Source organism: Syzygium oleosum, unplaced genomic scaffold (assembly GCF_021117445.2).
Source record: "Syzygium oleosum isolate NSW1041296 unplaced genomic scaffold, Sole_v2.1 Sole_v2.33, whole genome shotgun sequence".
NCBI classification, from domain to species: domain Eukaryota; kingdom Viridiplantae; phylum Streptophyta; class Magnoliopsida; order Myrtales; family Myrtaceae; genus Syzygium; species Syzygium oleosum.
Window position 1 is genome coordinate 1,002,932 of NW_026607517.1, and position 17,363 is coordinate 1,020,294.

Below are 17,363 nucleotides of genomic sequence, written 5' to 3' on the forward strand. Positions count from 1 at the left end.
TGGAGATCTGGATCTTTGATTAAAGTCAGTTTTGCCTTAGATTGTGGCTAGCAGTCGTTCCAGTTCAAGTGCAGAAGTTCTTTACCACTTTCAGGAACAGACCGATCCACTAGAATCTCTCTGAGGTGTTCCTATATATACGTACACATGCTTAAAGCTCATTTTCACAGAGTATCGCTTATGTATACTCGAAATACTATGGACCAGTATTGTATTTTATAAGCTTCTTTCATTGCCCTTATTTTAAATGACAGTGATACAATCTTTCACTAAAGGAAAAACATTTCAATGTCCAGGATAGCCACTAGGGACAATTAACAATAGACTATTCCTGCAAATGCGACAGACAAATAAATTGAAAACACAAACATCATGTACCAAATCTTTCATGCATTTCACGCAAGACTCTTACATATTGAGATTTGAAAGCCTCCTCACCCCCCCCACAACTGTGCCCATACACCAGGTGATTGAAATTACAGGAAATGAGGAAAAGAAAGAAACAAAGGGCACAAAAAAGAGAAAAAAAAAATTAGAAACTTTGCAAGAGCCATCGAAATCCTCGGCTTGAACGGCTAGACCAAGCACATCAATGAAAAATTTCTAGCCCGTTGCATCAGCACAGATGAATCACATCCAGAATCATTAGAATCTACGAATACCAACATATCAGCGAGGACAACAATGGTAATTACAACAAACATTTGCAAGTAAATATATGGGAAGAGACCAGAATCTCCACGACCAAATGCCCATCAAATGATCCTTATATACAATGCTTTTTTTCCCTTTAAGGCGAAGGAGCATCTGGTATACACAGCTAATTAGTAAAGACGAATGCCGTCGTCAGTTACCTCCTGAGACAAAAAGAGACTGAATACAACATATCGACACTAGAATACTAACATAGGTTCCAGGGAGCATCAAATGAGAAGCCGAACTGCCTCCACCCGTAGTAAAAGAATCGGTAGGATGTACTTGTTAGATTGGTGAGCAGTCAAAAGAGTCAGTTCTACACACGTGTCGTCAGGCTACTGGAAATTGGTACACGATTAGATTGTAGTATATGTGTTCTCAAGCTACAGTCCTTTACCTGTTAAATATCAAGTACAAAACGGTCATATTGATTTCGGAGTAGAATCCCAAGAGGGAAGAGAGGAGAAATAGAGAGAACCAACATTACCTGCAGGGCTGCAAAGCTGGATAATAAATCTCGACACTGTTCGAGGGAAAACCGTTCCTTTGCCGCGGCGTCCACCAGTTCAGCTACCAAGGAGTTCATTTCCTCAACCTGTCAGATAAGATAGTTTTTAGTTGTCTTGCTGCAATAAACATGGTCAATCAAACAAATAGTAAAACAGCATGACATGATCACGTGAAAACACAACTAAGTTAAACTCGTGGTCCTTTTTAGCGGAAATAAAAGGTCACGAAAGGATAGCACCACAACCTGAAAGCAGATTTAAACATCGACGAGAGCAACCAGAACATATAAAAAGAAAGTGAATTTTTAATAACAAGGATCCAACTATCAACTGCTGGCCAATGTCACAAACAAATTCTACAGGGCATTGAGCATGCTACCGAGATTTGATATGATCAATGGAAGTAAACACAATAGTGAACGGTTAGAGAGAATATTAGTACAGCCACCTTACATTATGATGAAATTAAACCCCTACATTTGCAAAAATCTACACTGGCAAACTAAAGCCTCGAGTATTAACTTGAGGAGCTATAAATTCCTACCAGAATTACTTTCCCAAAACTATATTTGTATGGAAGAGCCATAAATGTCATAGAAGGTCAGAATAACTAAAGCCTTGAGTATTAACTTGGCACTATCCACTTTGTGAATAGTGCCAGGAGTAGAGAAAATGCCCTGAGCCAATGTTCAAGTATCAGGTGCTATGGTGTTGTAGTAAACCATGCCATACTCCTAGGAAAAGCCAAACGAACTTCGACAAAACGAAGACCCAAAAGTGGAGGTTGACTATCTTCTCTGACCACAAACAGGCTAGTGATAAAAGAAGGGAGAAAATGGGATCCTCGAGCTACTGAACATATAGCAAAATAGTACTGTCGCTAGGAAGCAATCCAGGCTGACTTTAGTGAAGCCAATCTTACAGACTAAACGAGATGGATCTCCACAATCAGATGCGCTGTGCTAGTTTATCTCAAATATCCTGCAATAATCGACTTCTCAAACTGATTCTGCGATGGAACCTCTTCACATCCGCAACAAATCCAACCAGAATCCCGAGTCAGAAATACAAACTACTCCATGCCAAAGCAGCACATGTCAAAACATCATGCTTTCTCCATTGCTCCTTATGCTATAGACTCCCCCAATAAAAGAAATTGAACAAACCCCAAGAAGTCTAATCACTCTCATTCCTTACCATACTAGAGCGCTCATCAAAATTTTGTCACTGTGATAGATTCCTCGATAAGTTTAGCAACAGAAGTCGACTGGACATTTTGAGTATATCTATCCTTTATTCCTGGGAAACATTCTTTAACTCGTCTGCCAGACAGCATCTTAAGGAGTCATTGAACGCCCCTGTGCCTCATATGCAACAGGAATGGCCTATTTAGACTTTGGACTGCATGACTCCAGGAAATGACACTGATGCACCCTTGTTATATACAAGATTGGCCACAAGAATGGCGTGAGGTGAGAACTAATCAATCAATTATCCGTAGACAAGCGATTCTCGATTTAATTGCCAGAATAGTATGCAGGCTCCTATGTTTGGTGATGAGGCTTAAGCTTTTTGATTCAAAGATGATGGTGCATGACCTAGCTCGTGAAGAAAGGTGGTGCGGAATATGAAAATTAATGACAATAGACCTCAATGAGAAGCCGCAACAAGTTCATATTACAAAAAGTAAGAGGCACTATCCAAAGTACAAGATCACAGAAGCAACAATAGATCAAGAAACTAATGTGGAGATAACTTTACCTTTGACGAGAGGGAATATATTGAGGATGCCATTCCCTGCATTACAGATATAGCTGATCCAATGACATCCTTCAGGTTCTGCATATCAGCCTGATATGAAGAAAATGTACGAAGTTGGTTAGGGAAGTCTTTGCAATGTGCATTTAACAAACTGCACACTTTGAAATAGTACCACGCGTGAAAAGTAAAATGCCTACTATTGCACTCCCAACAATTGGAAGACGAAGAGTGCTTGCTCTCAAAGCTTCAGTGGCCCCCAGCAAAGAACTTGAGTGATCTCTTTCTAGAAGAGACCATTCTTCCATGCAGGTCATCTGCATTCACCCCCAGAAGCTCAGTTTAATGAAAGAAAAATGCTGTAGGGCTGTTGAAAATGTGTCTTTGCATAATCATCACGTAAAGACATGCCACAAAAAATATCAAAAAAAGATGCCAAAGTTCATCAACACAAATAATGCATTACTCGGCCGTACTGAAAATGCAGCCATTCATAACTTTCAATGTTCTATAGTTAGGTAAATTTCTTCCCTCTCGATCTTAGAGATGACCATGAGAAGCAGCAGTTCTCAGAAATGAATACAAAACGTCAAGATTTCTCATCCAAATGACAGCAAAGAGAAAATTATGCACGAATATTGTGCACAATGACAGAAGCACCTAAAGAAGAGAATGCCCACATATTGGTAAAAGTGCTAACTGGTATGCAATTGTTCACTGGTGCTTTTCAAGAATGCTAACAAATTTAAGACATTAAACAGCCAAGCCCCAACTTCAATGGACACATGCAAACTAAAGCACCACTATATCACTGTCGAGTGCTAACAAATTTACAATGAATTTAGAATGGAGAAGTCAAAATGATCAGCCCCATTCAAATCACACTCAGAGACATTCATTATGATGTGACCGGTAGGTTATCCCCAGTAGAAGCCTCTAGTTTGGTCCTAACAAACAAGAACGTCCATGTTGTACCGATCGACGAGGCAACAGTGAGTTTCTCAGTAACAAGTAGGCTCATTTACAACACTCGTCTGGTGCTTGTAAAAAAAAACACAAACATGATAGTGCAGGATATATTGACACACAATTACTATTAGCTCGATCTTTATGCACTCCAATTTCAACTTCTTCTATTTTCAGGACAAGAACCTAAAAGAACGTTTTCTGAAGGGAAGAATAGCCAGTATCGACATATTTGCAGAAGCTTGCTAACCAAAACTAAGACTGAGGATTTAAGAGAGCCAAATGCAACCGACAAAAGATTGAACTGACCTGTCCCTTCAATATAGAAGTCAACTTGAGTCTTTGCTTTAGCAAGAGCAACTTCATCCTTTTGACAGTGACAGAGTGACGTAGTTCTGATATTGTTATCCACGCACCCCAGAGGTCTTTCTGGTATGACAGAGAAACATAAAATAAGACTCTGTCACAGTAATATTACATGCATCCAGAAGAATCTTGCAAGTAACCTCAGCCAGAGCCACCAGTAATGAAAATTTTTGTGTTAACTGTAAACCGACAAGATAAACATGAGAATAGGGCAAATGAAGAACTTGCATTGAACTTAAAGGAAGTGAAAGGAAGTTTGAGAATTCACATCCACAGTGATTAAGATGGACATGAATAAGGTAATTCTCCCACATTTGCCTGACTAAAAAATATTATCCAAACAAAAAGGTACCAAGAATGCCTCAAGCACAACATATCTTAACCCAAAAAGGAATGGCATTAACAATGAGGAAAGATGTTTGGTACATCTGGTTAAATACAATTTGGGAAACAGTTAGCTACCTCAGCATTTTGCCTCTGAATAATAAATGTAGCATCTGCCCTCGCATTTGCAAATCGCCATTGTAGGTAGCAGTTATGAAGAAGCCTCAACCTGTGTGCATCACCAATCCGGTCTTCCCCTATTTTCCCTCTCCGAATATCCACAGAAAAACTCAAAATCGAAGGCACACAACTACTGCTAGAGTTACTATTTAAGCCACCAGAACCCGGTCTAGCCCGAGATGGACTTTGCATCCCCCTCAATGGAGAGGAGACTGAAGAAGCCCAAAGCTTACTTGGCGAAGGAGGACGTGTGACTCCCCGTGTGGGAGAAGCCAAGTTTCTAGGAGACACAATTGGACTCTCATTACTAAACCGTTTCGATTGAACTAATTTACTTGGAGCAGACATTCTCGATCCTGGGCTCGGTGAAAAGGGCGACCCAGGATCTTGCAATCGCCTTAACCTGCTATTCGTTTCTTGCCAAAATTTTGCAGACACGGCAATTCCACGGGGCCCACTTTTCGGCTTCCCGCATTCTTGCACACCGGAAGTGCTACCGGAAGACACGCTATCTGTATCAGACGCAGTAAATTCAGAGTGCACAGAGGATTCGTTCACAGAACTAGTGTCTGGGTGAGCATTCTGAGAAACCGCATTTATCAGCTCACCATGACCCAAATCCAGGCTCAATCTCCCATCAAAAGAAACCCTCCTACAGTCATCAACTGATGATTGCCTCAAGAACTTACCTGCAAATTCAGATCCGAACACAGCAAACTTTTTCCCATCATCCATACTATCACTACCCCAATCCATGCTCCTAGACAACAAATTGACTTCCATACCCGGATTTGCTTGCCGGGTCCTCCCGGGCCACCGATGCTGATCTGAGACCTTGGGGTTCTCGACCCGATCTCTCACTGGCGTTGCCCTCTTCCTCTCTGGGGTTGCTTTTCTAGCGGGCGCAGAACCTGCATTCGCTTTTTCTTTACTTATCGGAAGGGAAAAGGCCTCGCCCTGAAAAGAAACGGACAAGCTTCGGGTCGAACTCCGCGTCGAAGTGACCAGAAGCTTGGCAGCAGCCGAGAGCTCGCCCGCATTGTGCTGCGGACCCGGCGTCACGGGACGGCCCGGACTGGGTCGCCGCCGGTCCGCCGACTGGGACCTCTTCGGGGCTGCACAAGGCAAAGGGGCCGTGTTCGTGGACCGAGAGATGAGCGGAGAACCGAATCGCCTGGAGCTAGAAGACGACGAAGTCGCCGTAGTCGCGGTGGTGGCCGTCGTCGTGGTGGTGGTGGAGGTGGATGTCGAAGGAGAGGGCGAGAGGTATCTGGAAGGGACGTGCTTTGCTCTGGGTCTTCGGGCATTGTGCTTCTCTGGAGCAGAATGCACAGTCCTCGGCGTGGTTGCTGCTGCTGCTGCTGCTGATGTCTGGGTCGAGGGTGGTTTGCTGATGCTCTCGGAAATGGAAGCCACCATTAGAGAATGCAAGCCTTGGAGAATCTCCCTCACATTGCTTTGCAGAAAAGGAAAAGGGGGTTTAACATCGTCCCCCCCACAAACCCCAGCACACTGTACACCCAGAATCTTGAGAAGAAGAAGAAGAAGTAAGCAAAGAACCCAGAAAGAAACTCCAAGAAATCAAGAAACTTGAAACGCGGGGAGCATGTAAAGACCAAGAAATCTTGCAAGGAATGAGGAAGAGAGAAGTAGGTGAAGAGAGGAGACTAGGGAGAGTGCTGAAGAGAGTGTGTCACACGGAGAAGAGAGAGAGAGAAAGAGAGACAGAGCTTTTTCTTGGGGAAACGGTGGGTTTTCTTGTGAGCCTTTTGGGGGCATTGGAGGGAGGCTGTATTGTTTAATTGGATTAATTAATTAATTGATTGATTAACCAGTTGATTATTTGACATTTGGGAGGGTTTCTTTTGGCCTAGTTTAGTGTTTGATTGGAGTGTTTTATCTGCAATACCGGTTAGCATATGCTTGTCAAATACCAAATATGAACACAATTTCGCAAATGGACTCGTGATGGACATAGCGCTTCAGAAGTTTCACAATCATTTCCATAATCACTCCTCTTGCGTCTTTCATTAGGCATCATCATCCATTAGCTCTTCATAACATGCACGGTGACGTCAAAGGGGGGTAATCGCCCATCTCTTGATCGCAAAATTGATAATATGCCCTGTGAAAATCAAGTTTTCATCACTTACCAACGCTCCTTAATGAAAAGTAATCAAGGATAACCAAAACAAAACCACCCCTTTTTTTTTGGCTTGGCAAAAGCAAAAACCATATGGACAAAAAAGAAAAACATCACACCGCCCGACCAACGTGTATGCATGGCTTAAGGAAATATATAGACGAATCACAATTGCCTCAAAAAAAGTATGAAACCTTGTCGAGTTGTAGAAGATAAGATTCAAGGCAATGCGTTCGTTAAGTTTTTTTAATGGAGCTAGAACATGACAACGGGTCAATGTCAATTGCTATATGTTTACCAAAACTAAACATTGCTCGAGCCTAAAAAAAGAGGTTTAAAGTTGGGACGTCCGCTGTCTAATGAATCCTATTGTCCAACAAACCTTAAATCTTCTCTTGATTTAAGACAATATGGAACTCCACTAGATTTGAAGCCCCGGAAAAGGAAAAAAAAAAAAGGGGGAGAGCCTAACTCCCACGAAAGGGGCCTAATTCCAAAAAAAACCCCAAACTTTACACTTTATCCCAATTATACCCTCAACTTTTTTTTGTCTCAAGAAAAACCTCAAACTTTTCTCCGAGTCCCAAATCTACCATACCGTTATAACTCTGTCCAATTAACGTCAGAAAAAAAAAAAAAAAAAACAAAACAAAACAGCAGTTGCGGCGTGGCCAAGCCTTCGCCGGTGGCCGCCGCCACAGCCGCGGGGAAGGACCCTCGCCCCAGATCGGGGGCTGCAGGCCCTCGCCGGCGACTCGCCCGGGGCCGGCGAGGGTCGCCGGCCTTCGGAAGGCCCAGCGAGGGCCGCCGCTCCTTCCCTGGCGTGGCGGCCACGGCGAAGGCTTGGCCACGCGCACTGCTATTCCTGTTTTTTTTTTTTTTTTTTCCGACGTTAATCGGACGGAAGAGACTGGACTCGGAGAAAAGTTTGAGGTTTTTCTTGAGACAAAAAAAAGTTCAGGGTATAATTGGGACAAAGTGTAAAGTTTGGGGTTTTTTTTGGAATTGGGCCCACGAAAGGAGCCTTGATGGAAAAATCTCAAAAGAAATGTGTGGCCATACCGGTCTTACAATATCTTCTTCCCAAATCGGTCCATCCCTCTAGATGCACTCTCGATTTAAGATCTGATGTCCCTTTCACTTATTTGTCAACTCACATGTTGCTTGTTCCCAACACCTTCAATCAATATAATTTATTTCCACTCAGAAGAAGGATGTTTTGAAGCCTCAACTCATCCTTTCGGTTCTCTTCAGCTTTGTATTCCCTCTTTTTATCTAGGAAAAACGACGTAAATGATCTCTAAATTTTAGTCAAATGTACAATGTAGTCCCTAAACTTTTTTAATTTTTACCTAATGTGTAATGTAATCCATGAACTTTCAATTTGTTCAATGTGGTCCATGAACTTTTGGTACATATTTAATTTAGTCCTTGAACTATATAAAAATGCTCGATGTTATCCTTTAATTAATTCAAGCTCGGGGATGACAATGAATATTTTTATATAGTTCGAGAACTAAACTGAATATGTACCTAAAATTTAGGGACCACACTGAACAAATTGATAGTTCATGGACCACATTGCACATTAGGCTAAAGTTCAAAAATCACATTAAACAAATTAAAAGTTTAAGGACCATATTACACATTTAGTCAAAGTTTAAAGACTATTTATATTATTATCCCTTTTATCTAAGTCGAGCGAAGGAGATTTAACGAGTTATGTGCTGCACCTCAAAAGGAGGAGGAGCTCAAAGACTTGGGGTTGAACATTCATGCTCTGTAATACTCTCTTTGAGTTCAGACTTGAGAGAGAGCAACATCGTTCTAGTAGTACAAGTCTAGCTCGGAGGGATCACTCCAAAGCCAAACACGGTCGACTGATTTTTTTGAGGTTCCGAAAGGAAAGTAGTGGAGAGCTGGCTTTCACGGGCGACAGCGAGTGGACACCTTTTCTCCACTTCACGAATACCATTAATCGCGTCCCTTCAGTAGATCAATCGAATAACCTATAAGAATAACCCGTTTCCACTTCTAAGATGGTCCCCAGTAGCGAAAGATTGCCCGAGTTTCCTCTCTATTCCTTTGGTTCAACAAGATAAAAAAGAAAAGCCGTGGTAATAAGAAATTGCATTAGATGTGCGGGTACGCGCTTTATAAAGGATGTGACACCTAATGGATTAAATACCCATTAGGTGCTCGAATATGACTCACTTGTTTAACCATTTAATTGCAATTTGCGAATCAGTGCAAGCATCTATAGCATTGCTCCTTCACTAATTTATCTTCTTGCTCTGATTGTTGAGAGTGCAATTCATAAGAGACTTCATGATCTTCGCACCGATCAAACGCATACTGCCAACTCCGCATGAGCAGCGATGCACCGTAAAGGGTTGCTTAGAAATGAAGTGTAGCGAGCTAAAACAGTCAAATCAAACAGCGGCAAAACAACACATCAAAACTAGTTAAAGACCCACCATAGTCTGCGCTGTTGCTTCCCTAAAAGTTCCGAAAAGCTCGCAGTGTGACAGGCTCTACGAGGAACGAGCAGGAAAAAGGAAAGAGGCATACAAAAGAGTGTTGAGCTGTGACCATCACGTGAAAGAAACATTAGGAATTTTCGAGCGACGTGCGACGAGGTGAAAGGTCTTACTTTAATCAGTTTAAAGAAAAGCAACAGACCGACCACCCACTATGCTATAGGCGTCTAGATAACATATACTACATGACCGGGCCAAGTGATTAATTTACGTGAGAGAAAATGACTTCCGCCCTGCTTTTGCTTCTCGCTTAAGCCCCACCAAACCAGCATACGAGATATAGTTTTGTTGCAAAGAATAGGGGGAGTCTAGAGGAACCAACATTGACACTGCCGTCCCACTTCGCGATGACGCAATCATACAAACAAGAAACCAAAGTATACATTCTAGCAACTCGAGTCGTAACAAAGCATAAGGGTAGAATCCCTACAGTGCTGTCCATATTTTGAAGTACCTCGACAATCCCTGCTCAATATGAATCTCTCGCTGATATGTCGAAAGATTCCATTGGCAATTCTTAGAAGCACCAAGAAGTAACATTGGAGGATCACAAGTTCAAGACAGGTGACTATCGTGAAAGAGCTCAACTTCTACTGCAGATAATTGTGTAGCATCGTCACAATCACAAAGGCAAAGTGAAAATACTGGGGGGGAGGGGAGTTTAGGGAGCAAGCACATGAAAAAGAAAATTTAGAGTTTTATGAACTCAAATAGATGATCCTTACATATTTCGAGTCCAAAGTTGGCTCCAATGACAATGACATCAAAACAAAATCATCTTAAAAATTATGGCAAACCTAGATCTCTAAGAGAGTGCTTGCACTGGGAAATCGCCAGGGGAAGAGTATTAGCTCTTTAGCGGTACTGCAAAACGAAACACGAATGAAAACCAAGTATTTATATAAAAAGTGCATGTGGTTAATTAGCAGTTAAAGTACACTTGTTAATAAAGTTGAAGTTTACCTTGATGAAGCCAATCTCCTTGGCATTGCTGCGGAAACACTGTCTGCAGCACATGAGTCCATACTTCCTAATCAAACCATGAGGATTCCCACACACGCGACTGCAAAATCACGACAAAAACAGATTCGAGTTCATTTGCTGTGAGCTGCACAAATGTCTATCGAGTAATCAACTACCGATAGTCAACCCAATAATCTTCAACACTTCAATCAAAGAATTGTAAGAAAACACAGTTCTATCGATAAAGAATACACATGTCGATTTAGCTGACAACATCTACCATCTTCAGCTGACAACTTCTGCATACAAATCCTAGCACTACTCGCACAAGTTAAGCACCCACTAGTTCCGACACATAAATCCATAGTGAACATTAGCTGTACGCGAAAGGTTACTACTATCCACACAATTACTCCAAGCAACCGATATCGCATCAGTATCAAGAGAAACTAGAACACGCTGTCTACTGGTCGAAACAACAAGCATCTGTTCGACATCTGAGGGCCCGCCACAGCGTGCCAGTGATCACAGAGCACCGCAAACACCTAATTAGGAAATTTAACAGCTCAATGTCCAATCTACTCAATACGAATGCATTGTTTCCATTCAATCAGACAAATACCGTCAGCTCGTCCCCCGCCACAAACACGGCCAGCGCATAAAACAAGAGAGACCCTTCATTCCACAGTTTCCAGAACATTACTAAGAAAGCCTCCGTTCAAGATATCAACTCAATCGTTGAACAAGGCTCATGAAAGATGAAACAACAGAATCCCCCAACACCCATCATCAAAACACGCCCAATACCAGCATCCAACAGGGTCATAGTACCAAACAAGAACGGGACACATGCGCATTATAGGCTGTCAATAGCAAAGCAAATCCAAATCCAAACTCGAACCCTCCCGCACCAACTCATCCGAGCAAAAATCAAATCGATTCCAAACCAATCACGACAAAAACGATCGTCGCATTGAAGGAACGAGCATGAAGCAGCGGCTTTTCGGATTAAGCTTTCGAAATCGAGAGAACAGAGAGGAAGGCGGGGGCTACCATGCGCGAGAACCGGGGCCGTAGCTCTTGGGGTGAGAGTTCCAGACGTTGGAGTGACCCATTGCTGCTGCTTCTCCTTCTTCTTCGAGAACTCAGCGATCGCCGACACCAGAGATCGCACGAGCTGAAGCAGGGATCGCAGAGGAGTGAGGGAAGGAGGCGACGCTCGTCTATATATACGGGCAGCCGGTCAAAAACCCTAGTTGACCTGCATTCTTGGCGGTGTTTTCTTTGGTTTCTTTTTTAATTTTTTCTTTTCAAAGGAAAAACACTTGTAAATATTGCAAGTGAATTAATTTTAGGGAAAATTTCAAATCAGTACCCAAAGTGGGCCCAATTCCAAAAAAAACCTTCAACTTTACACTTTGTCCCAAATATACCCTAAACTTTTTTTTGTCTCAAGAAAAACCACCAACTTTTATCTAAGTCTCAAATCTGCCCTCCCGTTAAAAATCCGTCCAATTAACGTCAAGAAAAAAAAAAAAAAAAAACAGAGAAGCCAGGCGAGTGCGGCGGTGGCCAAGCCTTCGCCGGTGGCCGCGCCACGGCCGCCCGGGAAGGAGCGGCGGCCCTCGCACAGGCCTTCAGAGGCGGCGACCCTCGCAGGCCCTCGGCGAGGGTCGCCGGCCTTCGGGAAGGCCCAGGCGAGGGCCGTCGCTCCTTCCCGGCGGCTATGGCGGCGGCCACCGGCGAAGGCTTGGCCACCGCCGCAGCTACCGGTTCTCTGTTTTTTTTTTTTTTTTTTTTTCTGACGTTAATTGGACGGATTTTTAACGGGAGGGCAGATTTGGGACTTAGATAAAAGTTGGTGGTTTTTCTTGAGACAAAAAAAAGTTCAGGGTATATTTGGGACAAAGTGTAAAGTTGAGGGTTTTTTTTGGAATTGGGCCCCCAAAGTGGGGTCATTTTCTCAAAAGTGGTCCAAAATGGACATAGTGCCAGATAAGAGCATGAAATGCCCAATCAGTCTCAAATAGAGATCCAAAGTGCCCAATTAGTCTCAAGTAAGGGCCTGAGTTCGTCGGCCGATCAAATGCTCACCAGCTGGCAAACACGTCACTGTTCCGGTGATCGGAACAAGGGCAATTTCATCTTTTACTTTTTTTAAAAAAAAATCTTTTTTTCTTTTTCTTTTCCTTTTCCTTTTCTTCTTCTTTTTTTTTTTTTTCCTCTTTTCCCTCCGCCCAAGGCCGGCAACCTTCGCTAGCCCCAGCTATGGCCGGCGGAGGGAAAAGAGGAAAAAAAAAACGAAGAAGAAAAGGAAAAGGAAAAGGAAAAGAAAAAAACAAAAAAAGAAATAAAAAATTTAAAAAAGTTAAAGACGAAATTACCCTTGTTCCGATCGCCGGAACAGTGACGTGCTTGCCAGCCGGCGAACTCAGACCCTTACTTGAGACTAATTGGACATTTCGAGCTCCTATTTGAGACTGATTGGACACTTCATGTCTTTATTTGGCACTATATCCATTTTGGACTCTTTTTTGAGAAAATGACCCCACTTTGGGTACTGATTTGAAATTTTCCCTTAATTTTATTTTTTATTTGACCAAAAAAATTAATTTTCTTTTTAATTTTCTTTGACCAAAAAAATTAGTTTTCTTTTTGGGCCATCGTGCGAGTAAATTTGACTAATCATACTCTGGTGAGACTCTTTAGATTTTTATGACATTGAATTTATCATTTGAAGACTTTTACCTAATAAAAACTTCTTTCGTCCCTGTCCTTTTGCTATATTTCATATTATTAGTTTGAAATTATGGTGTTTTGTATGAAGCCCTTGAACTGATCTATATGTTTTTTCATTTAATTGATTAATTTATCGAGAAACTTATATAGGAAAGCATCTCCCGTTTGGTGGGTTTAATTTATTTTTCCCACTTGAAAAGTAAAATACAAATTTTCAGAAATTAATTGTACGGGATAAATGAATCTAACCTTTTTGCTTGAGTCCGACCCGATTTAGCTCTCCTATTTGAGCACACATAGATACTGATTAAATCATCGTAATTTATGTTCACCTATCATTATATTGTGTTTTTATCATGCAATCAAAGCCCTTTTTTTCCGCACAAGCGAGGTGCATCAAATCAAAATAGAAATTTTTTAAAGTAAAGAACATGACAGGATAACTAGTACTCACCACTATTTATGACAAATACGATCACAGGAATTGAAAAATATCAAGAAATTAGGAGTAACGTCAACTATAAGGACGTCGTGCACATGAAATATGCATACTTCGCCGAAAGTGAGTGCATATTATCATTTCTCGATATAAATAATGACCTGTAATGTCAATGAACACAATGCGGAGACAGAGTAGATTTGAAGATCGATAGTGGGAACTTAATAACATTAAACATATTATTTTCTTTTGCATCAATAGGCCTTGTGTTTCGACAAAAAAAAAATAGACCTTGTGATATTCTGCCCATCTGCGCTCAATCAACGATACCGGTAGAAGATACAACGAGAACAAGCCCAAAGTAACATTTCTACTTAATCGGACCAGTGAGCTTAAAAGTAAATAAAAGTGCACTTTATTCGAGATGGAAAAATAGAATCAAAAAACGAAATTTTAAGAGAGAAAAACGAAATTCTTAATTGTTTATTGAGAAAATTCTAAATAAGGACTTGAAATAGATCTTGTGTCAAATAAAGACTTAAAGTAACAATATCAGCCTCAAATAAGGATCTAAAGTGGCAAGGTCAATTTTAAATAAGGGCTTGATCTTGTCGGTTGCCGGCCGGTTAAATATTTCGTCCAATCAAGGGCATTTTCATCCAAATATAATTTTAATTTATTTTTAAAATTTTCTTTTCTTTTTCTTTCCAACGAGGGCTAGCCCTTGCCTATGGCTTTCGCGGGCGGCCTCGCCCCTCACCTGCTGCTAACGAGGCAAACCTCACCTTAATCTGGCGAGGGCTGGCCTCGCTTATGATCGGTGAGGGCGGCCTCTCCCAACCCTCTCCAGCCACCGACGAAGAAGAAAGAAATAAACCAGTAAAAGGAAAAAGAAAGTAAAATAGGAAGAAAAGAAAGAAAAAAGAAAAAGTGAAAAAATTCAAAAAAAAATAAAGGAAGAAAATGCCTCCAACCATCTGGAAAGTCTAGCCCTTTTTCTGAAATCGACATAGCCACTTCAGGTCTTTTTTTAAAACAATATCTACTTCAGGCTTTTTTTTATAGAAAATGATGACACTTTATGTCTTTATTTGAGGAATGATGGTACTTTAGGCTCTTATTTAGAATTTTTATTTGTTTATTTACAGGCTAAAATTTTTAGCGATTACTTGCTCGAGAAATGGTTTGGAACAAATTTTCTTTTTTCTATATCTTCATTCTCTTTTTCCGATCTTAATTTTCCAAAAAAGATTAACGAAAAAAAGGAGGAGGAGGAGGAGGAGGAAATAAAAAAGAGAGGGACAGCCGCAGGCGCAGACACAACACCCGGTCCCTCGCGAACCCCTCGAAATAGCGCACGTGTGCTCTCTTGCTTTCGTTCCCCCCCACCCCCTTCCCCACCCAGAGCAAGAATCGTCCAAGACTTCGAGCGACGACGCACTTCCCCGAGACCCTCAACAAAGACAACCATCCTCGTTCGATCGAATCCGGTGTCTGTCCCCGGCCACGACCCAACACCAGCAGCACGAACCCAAACGAAGGCCACGCAGCAATTGACCCGCGATCTCCCGTCGCCGTCGCCGTCGCCGTCGCAATCCATCCATCCATCAATCGACCCACCGACCCCAAGTCCGCGGATTCCGCGGTCGAATCGAAAATTCGCGACCTTTGTCGCGTTCTCAGGTGCGTCTCCCCAATCGGGAAAAAAAGGGTTTTCGTTTCTTGCTGGAAATGGGATTTCCCCAATTGGGCTTTTGCTTGCTCTTTCGAAATGTCTTTCCTTCCGGGAATCGATCGTTGCCCTTGACTTCGTGGGTGGGTGGGTCGGTCTTCTGATTCTTGAGTAGAGAGCGCAACTCCGAGTTTCCCATTTCTTGATGCCCAGTTTGGGCTGCGCTTGTTTAGCTTCTCCGTGTGAAGCTTTCGAGTTAGCTTATGCGATGCGTGATCGCTAGATTCTTGATTCGGGTTTTTGCCCTCAATGTGTGTGATTCTGATGCAAGTTCGTTGCTGCTGTGTAGGTGATTCGTGGGGACGGAATTTTTGACCGGGGATTAGGGTTTTGGTTGAGATCTGGGATGGTTCGTTCGAGCGTGAGGATTGAGCTGGAAAAAGTCTGAATTTTGACTCTTGAGCTTGTATTGGAGATTGAGGGACAAATGGGGCACAGCAAGCAGTGCGGCCGGGTCGATACATTAGAGTTGAAGGCGTTGATCGTCCGTCGAATCGGGCATCAGCGAGCAGAGAAGTACTTTGATCAGCTGAAAAAGCTGTTCGCTTCCTCGATTAGCAAGTCCGAGTTTAGTAGGCTGTGTACGCAGACGATTGGGAGGGAAACAATCCCGCTTCACAATCAACTCATCAGGTCAATCCTCAAGAATGCCTGCCTTGCGCAATCTCCGCCCTGTGGAAATGATAGAGCTAATCTCAGCATCGATCCCGTGAAAGGCCACCAGAAGGGTGGTCTCCAGTCGTTACATGGTTTTGCATTTCCTCCTTCACCTCGCAAGATAAGGTCTCTAGGCAATCGCAGTTGCAAATTCAAGGACCGCCCAAGCCCTCTTGGGCCGTTAGGGAAGCCTCAAACTGTTGCATCTGAGGCATTGGTTCATAAAACACTAGAACAACAGAGTCCGACTGAGTTACAGTCTCTTGGTAGTAAACCTCCGGCAGAAATTGCATCAGTGGAAGATGGTGAAGAGGTCGAGCAGTTGGCTGGAAGTCCGGGCGTTCAAAGCAGGAGCCCAGTTACCGAGCCTCTTGGTATCTCTGTAAATTTTGGTGGAACAGGTAAATCTATTTTCAACACATCTCCGTATGGTAGGTACAATGCCGAGACCTGCCTAAACAGAAGCGAGCTACCCGATACGAGTTCCTTGAGAAGCATCATGGAGCGCAAGTTGGAGATGGAGGGCATCAAGGTCTCGGTGAACTGTGCGAACCTCTTGAATAATGCGGTAGACGCGTATTTGAAAAGGTTGATTGGGCCTTGTATGAGTCTAGCTGGGTCTAAGCATGGATATCAGCATTCTGGAAGATGGGATGATCGTATTGTAAATTGTAGAAGTGGGATGGGACCTGGGAGAAGCGTGCAGAGTCCAGTGAAATCTGTTTGTGCGTCGGTGTTGGATTTACGTTCTGCAATGGAGTTGAACCCTGAAATACTTGGAGAAAATTGGTCTGTCCAGCTAGAGAAAATTTGTTCACGTGCTTTCAGTGGGTGAATACAGATCATGGTCGTCAGAAGTCCATCAGCAAGAGAGACTGGTATATATGAGCTGAGAATTTTGTTAAGCGATGGTGGAGCTTGTTGAGTTTATTCTTCCTTTGAGGTTTTGGTAGAAAGTTTTGGTTTGGCATTGAGTCTACTGGCTTTGACGAATGGAGTAACTGATTAGTTCCAGATGCTGCGGAGATCATACTAGCTCTGGTCTTCTAATTCCTTATCTTTTTTACTTTTTCTTTTTTTTTTCCTTCTAGTCGTCGAAAGCAGGGCATTGTTGTTAATTTATAACCAAATAGAAAATGTAAATATTTGGGCACAATCAGGATAGTGAGGAAATGAGCAACATCGGTGTGTTTTGTATTTGTTTAAGGTTCTTCCCCTTTCCTTGTACCTCAATTGATATACCAGTTGAACATTATACAGCAGAGAATCTATGTAGTTCAGACCGGCACGGTTGCAATTGGTGTAATCGATCTCTCTTCCCCCGCTAGTGAAAATTTTGTTCCTCAAGATT

The 17,363-nt window shown here is 42.4% G+C and overlaps 3 protein-coding genes across 5 annotated transcripts; 1 reads left to right on the forward strand and 2 right to left on the reverse strand.

Moving 5' to 3' along the window:
• Positions 1-630: 630 nt before the first annotated feature.
• LOC115692740 (QWRF motif-containing protein 2-like) lies at positions 631-6,530 on the reverse strand. 3 transcript variants are annotated; one of them, XM_056304820.1, is made up of 7 exons: positions 5,585-6,530; positions 4,758-5,488; positions 4,239-4,358; positions 3,164-3,280; positions 2,967-3,056; positions 1,184-1,291; positions 631-1,093 (listed from the first exon to the last, which is right to left on the reverse strand). In XM_056304820.1, the coding sequence occupies exons 1-7, from the start codon at positions 6,216-6,218 to the stop codon at positions 1,013-1,015; spliced, it is 1,881 nt and encodes a 626-aa protein (XP_056160795.1). In that variant the 5' UTR covers positions 6,219-6,530; the 3' UTR covers positions 631-1,012. The 3 variants fall into 3 exon arrangements, with proteins under 3 accessions (XP_056160795.1, XP_056160794.1, XP_030475558.2); XM_056304819.1 differs by having other exon boundaries at positions 4,758-6,326; positions 6,416-6,529; XM_030619698.2 differs by having other exon boundaries at positions 4,758-6,530.
• A 3,629-nt stretch (positions 6,531-10,159) lies between these two features.
• LOC115667978 (40S ribosomal protein S29) lies at positions 10,160-11,659 on the reverse strand. The gene is made up of 3 exons (XM_030589497.2): positions 11,499-11,659; positions 10,446-10,545; positions 10,160-10,346 (listed from the first exon to the last, which is right to left on the reverse strand). The coding sequence occupies exons 1-3, from the start codon at positions 11,558-11,560 to the stop codon at positions 10,338-10,340; spliced, it is 171 nt and encodes a 56-aa protein (XP_030445357.1). The 5' UTR covers positions 11,561-11,659; the 3' UTR covers positions 10,160-10,337.
• Positions 11,660-14,929: 3,270 nt separating this feature from the next.
• LOC115692732 (uncharacterized) lies at positions 14,930-17,359 on the forward strand. Its single transcript, XM_030619689.2, has 2 exons — positions 14,930-15,306; positions 15,645-17,359. Exon 2 carries the CDS (start codon positions 15,783-15,785, stop codon positions 16,845-16,847), a length of 1,065 nt encoding a protein of 354 aa, XP_030475549.2. The 5' UTR covers positions 14,930-15,306; positions 15,645-15,782; the 3' UTR covers positions 16,848-17,359.
• Positions 17,360-17,363: the final 4 nt, after the last annotated feature.

Coding starts and splice junctions, on each gene's coding strand:
- LOC115692740 (XM_030619698.2), bottom strand. CDS start 6,218: ATGGTGGCTTCCATTTCCGAGAGCATCAGCAAACCACCCTCGACCCAG. Junction 3,281..4,238: donor CTTCTATATTGAAGGGACAG/GTCAGTTCAATC, acceptor GGGTGAATGCAG/ATGACCTGCATGGAAGAATG. Junction 1,292..2,966: donor TATATTCCCTCTCGTCAAAG/GTAAAGTTATCT, acceptor CTTATCTGACAG/GTTGAGGAAATGAACTCCTT.
- LOC115667978 (XM_030589497.2), bottom strand. CDS start 11,560: ATGGGTCACTCCAACGTCTGGAACTCTCACCCCAAGAGCTACGGCCCC. Junction 10,546..11,498: donor GGCCCCGGTTCTCGCGCATG/GTAGCCCCCGCC, acceptor GTGATTTTGCAG/TCGCGTGTGTGGGAATCCTC.
- LOC115692732 (XM_030619689.2), top strand. CDS start 15,783: ATGGGGCACAGCAAGCAGTGCGGCCGGGTCGATACATTAGAGTTGAAG.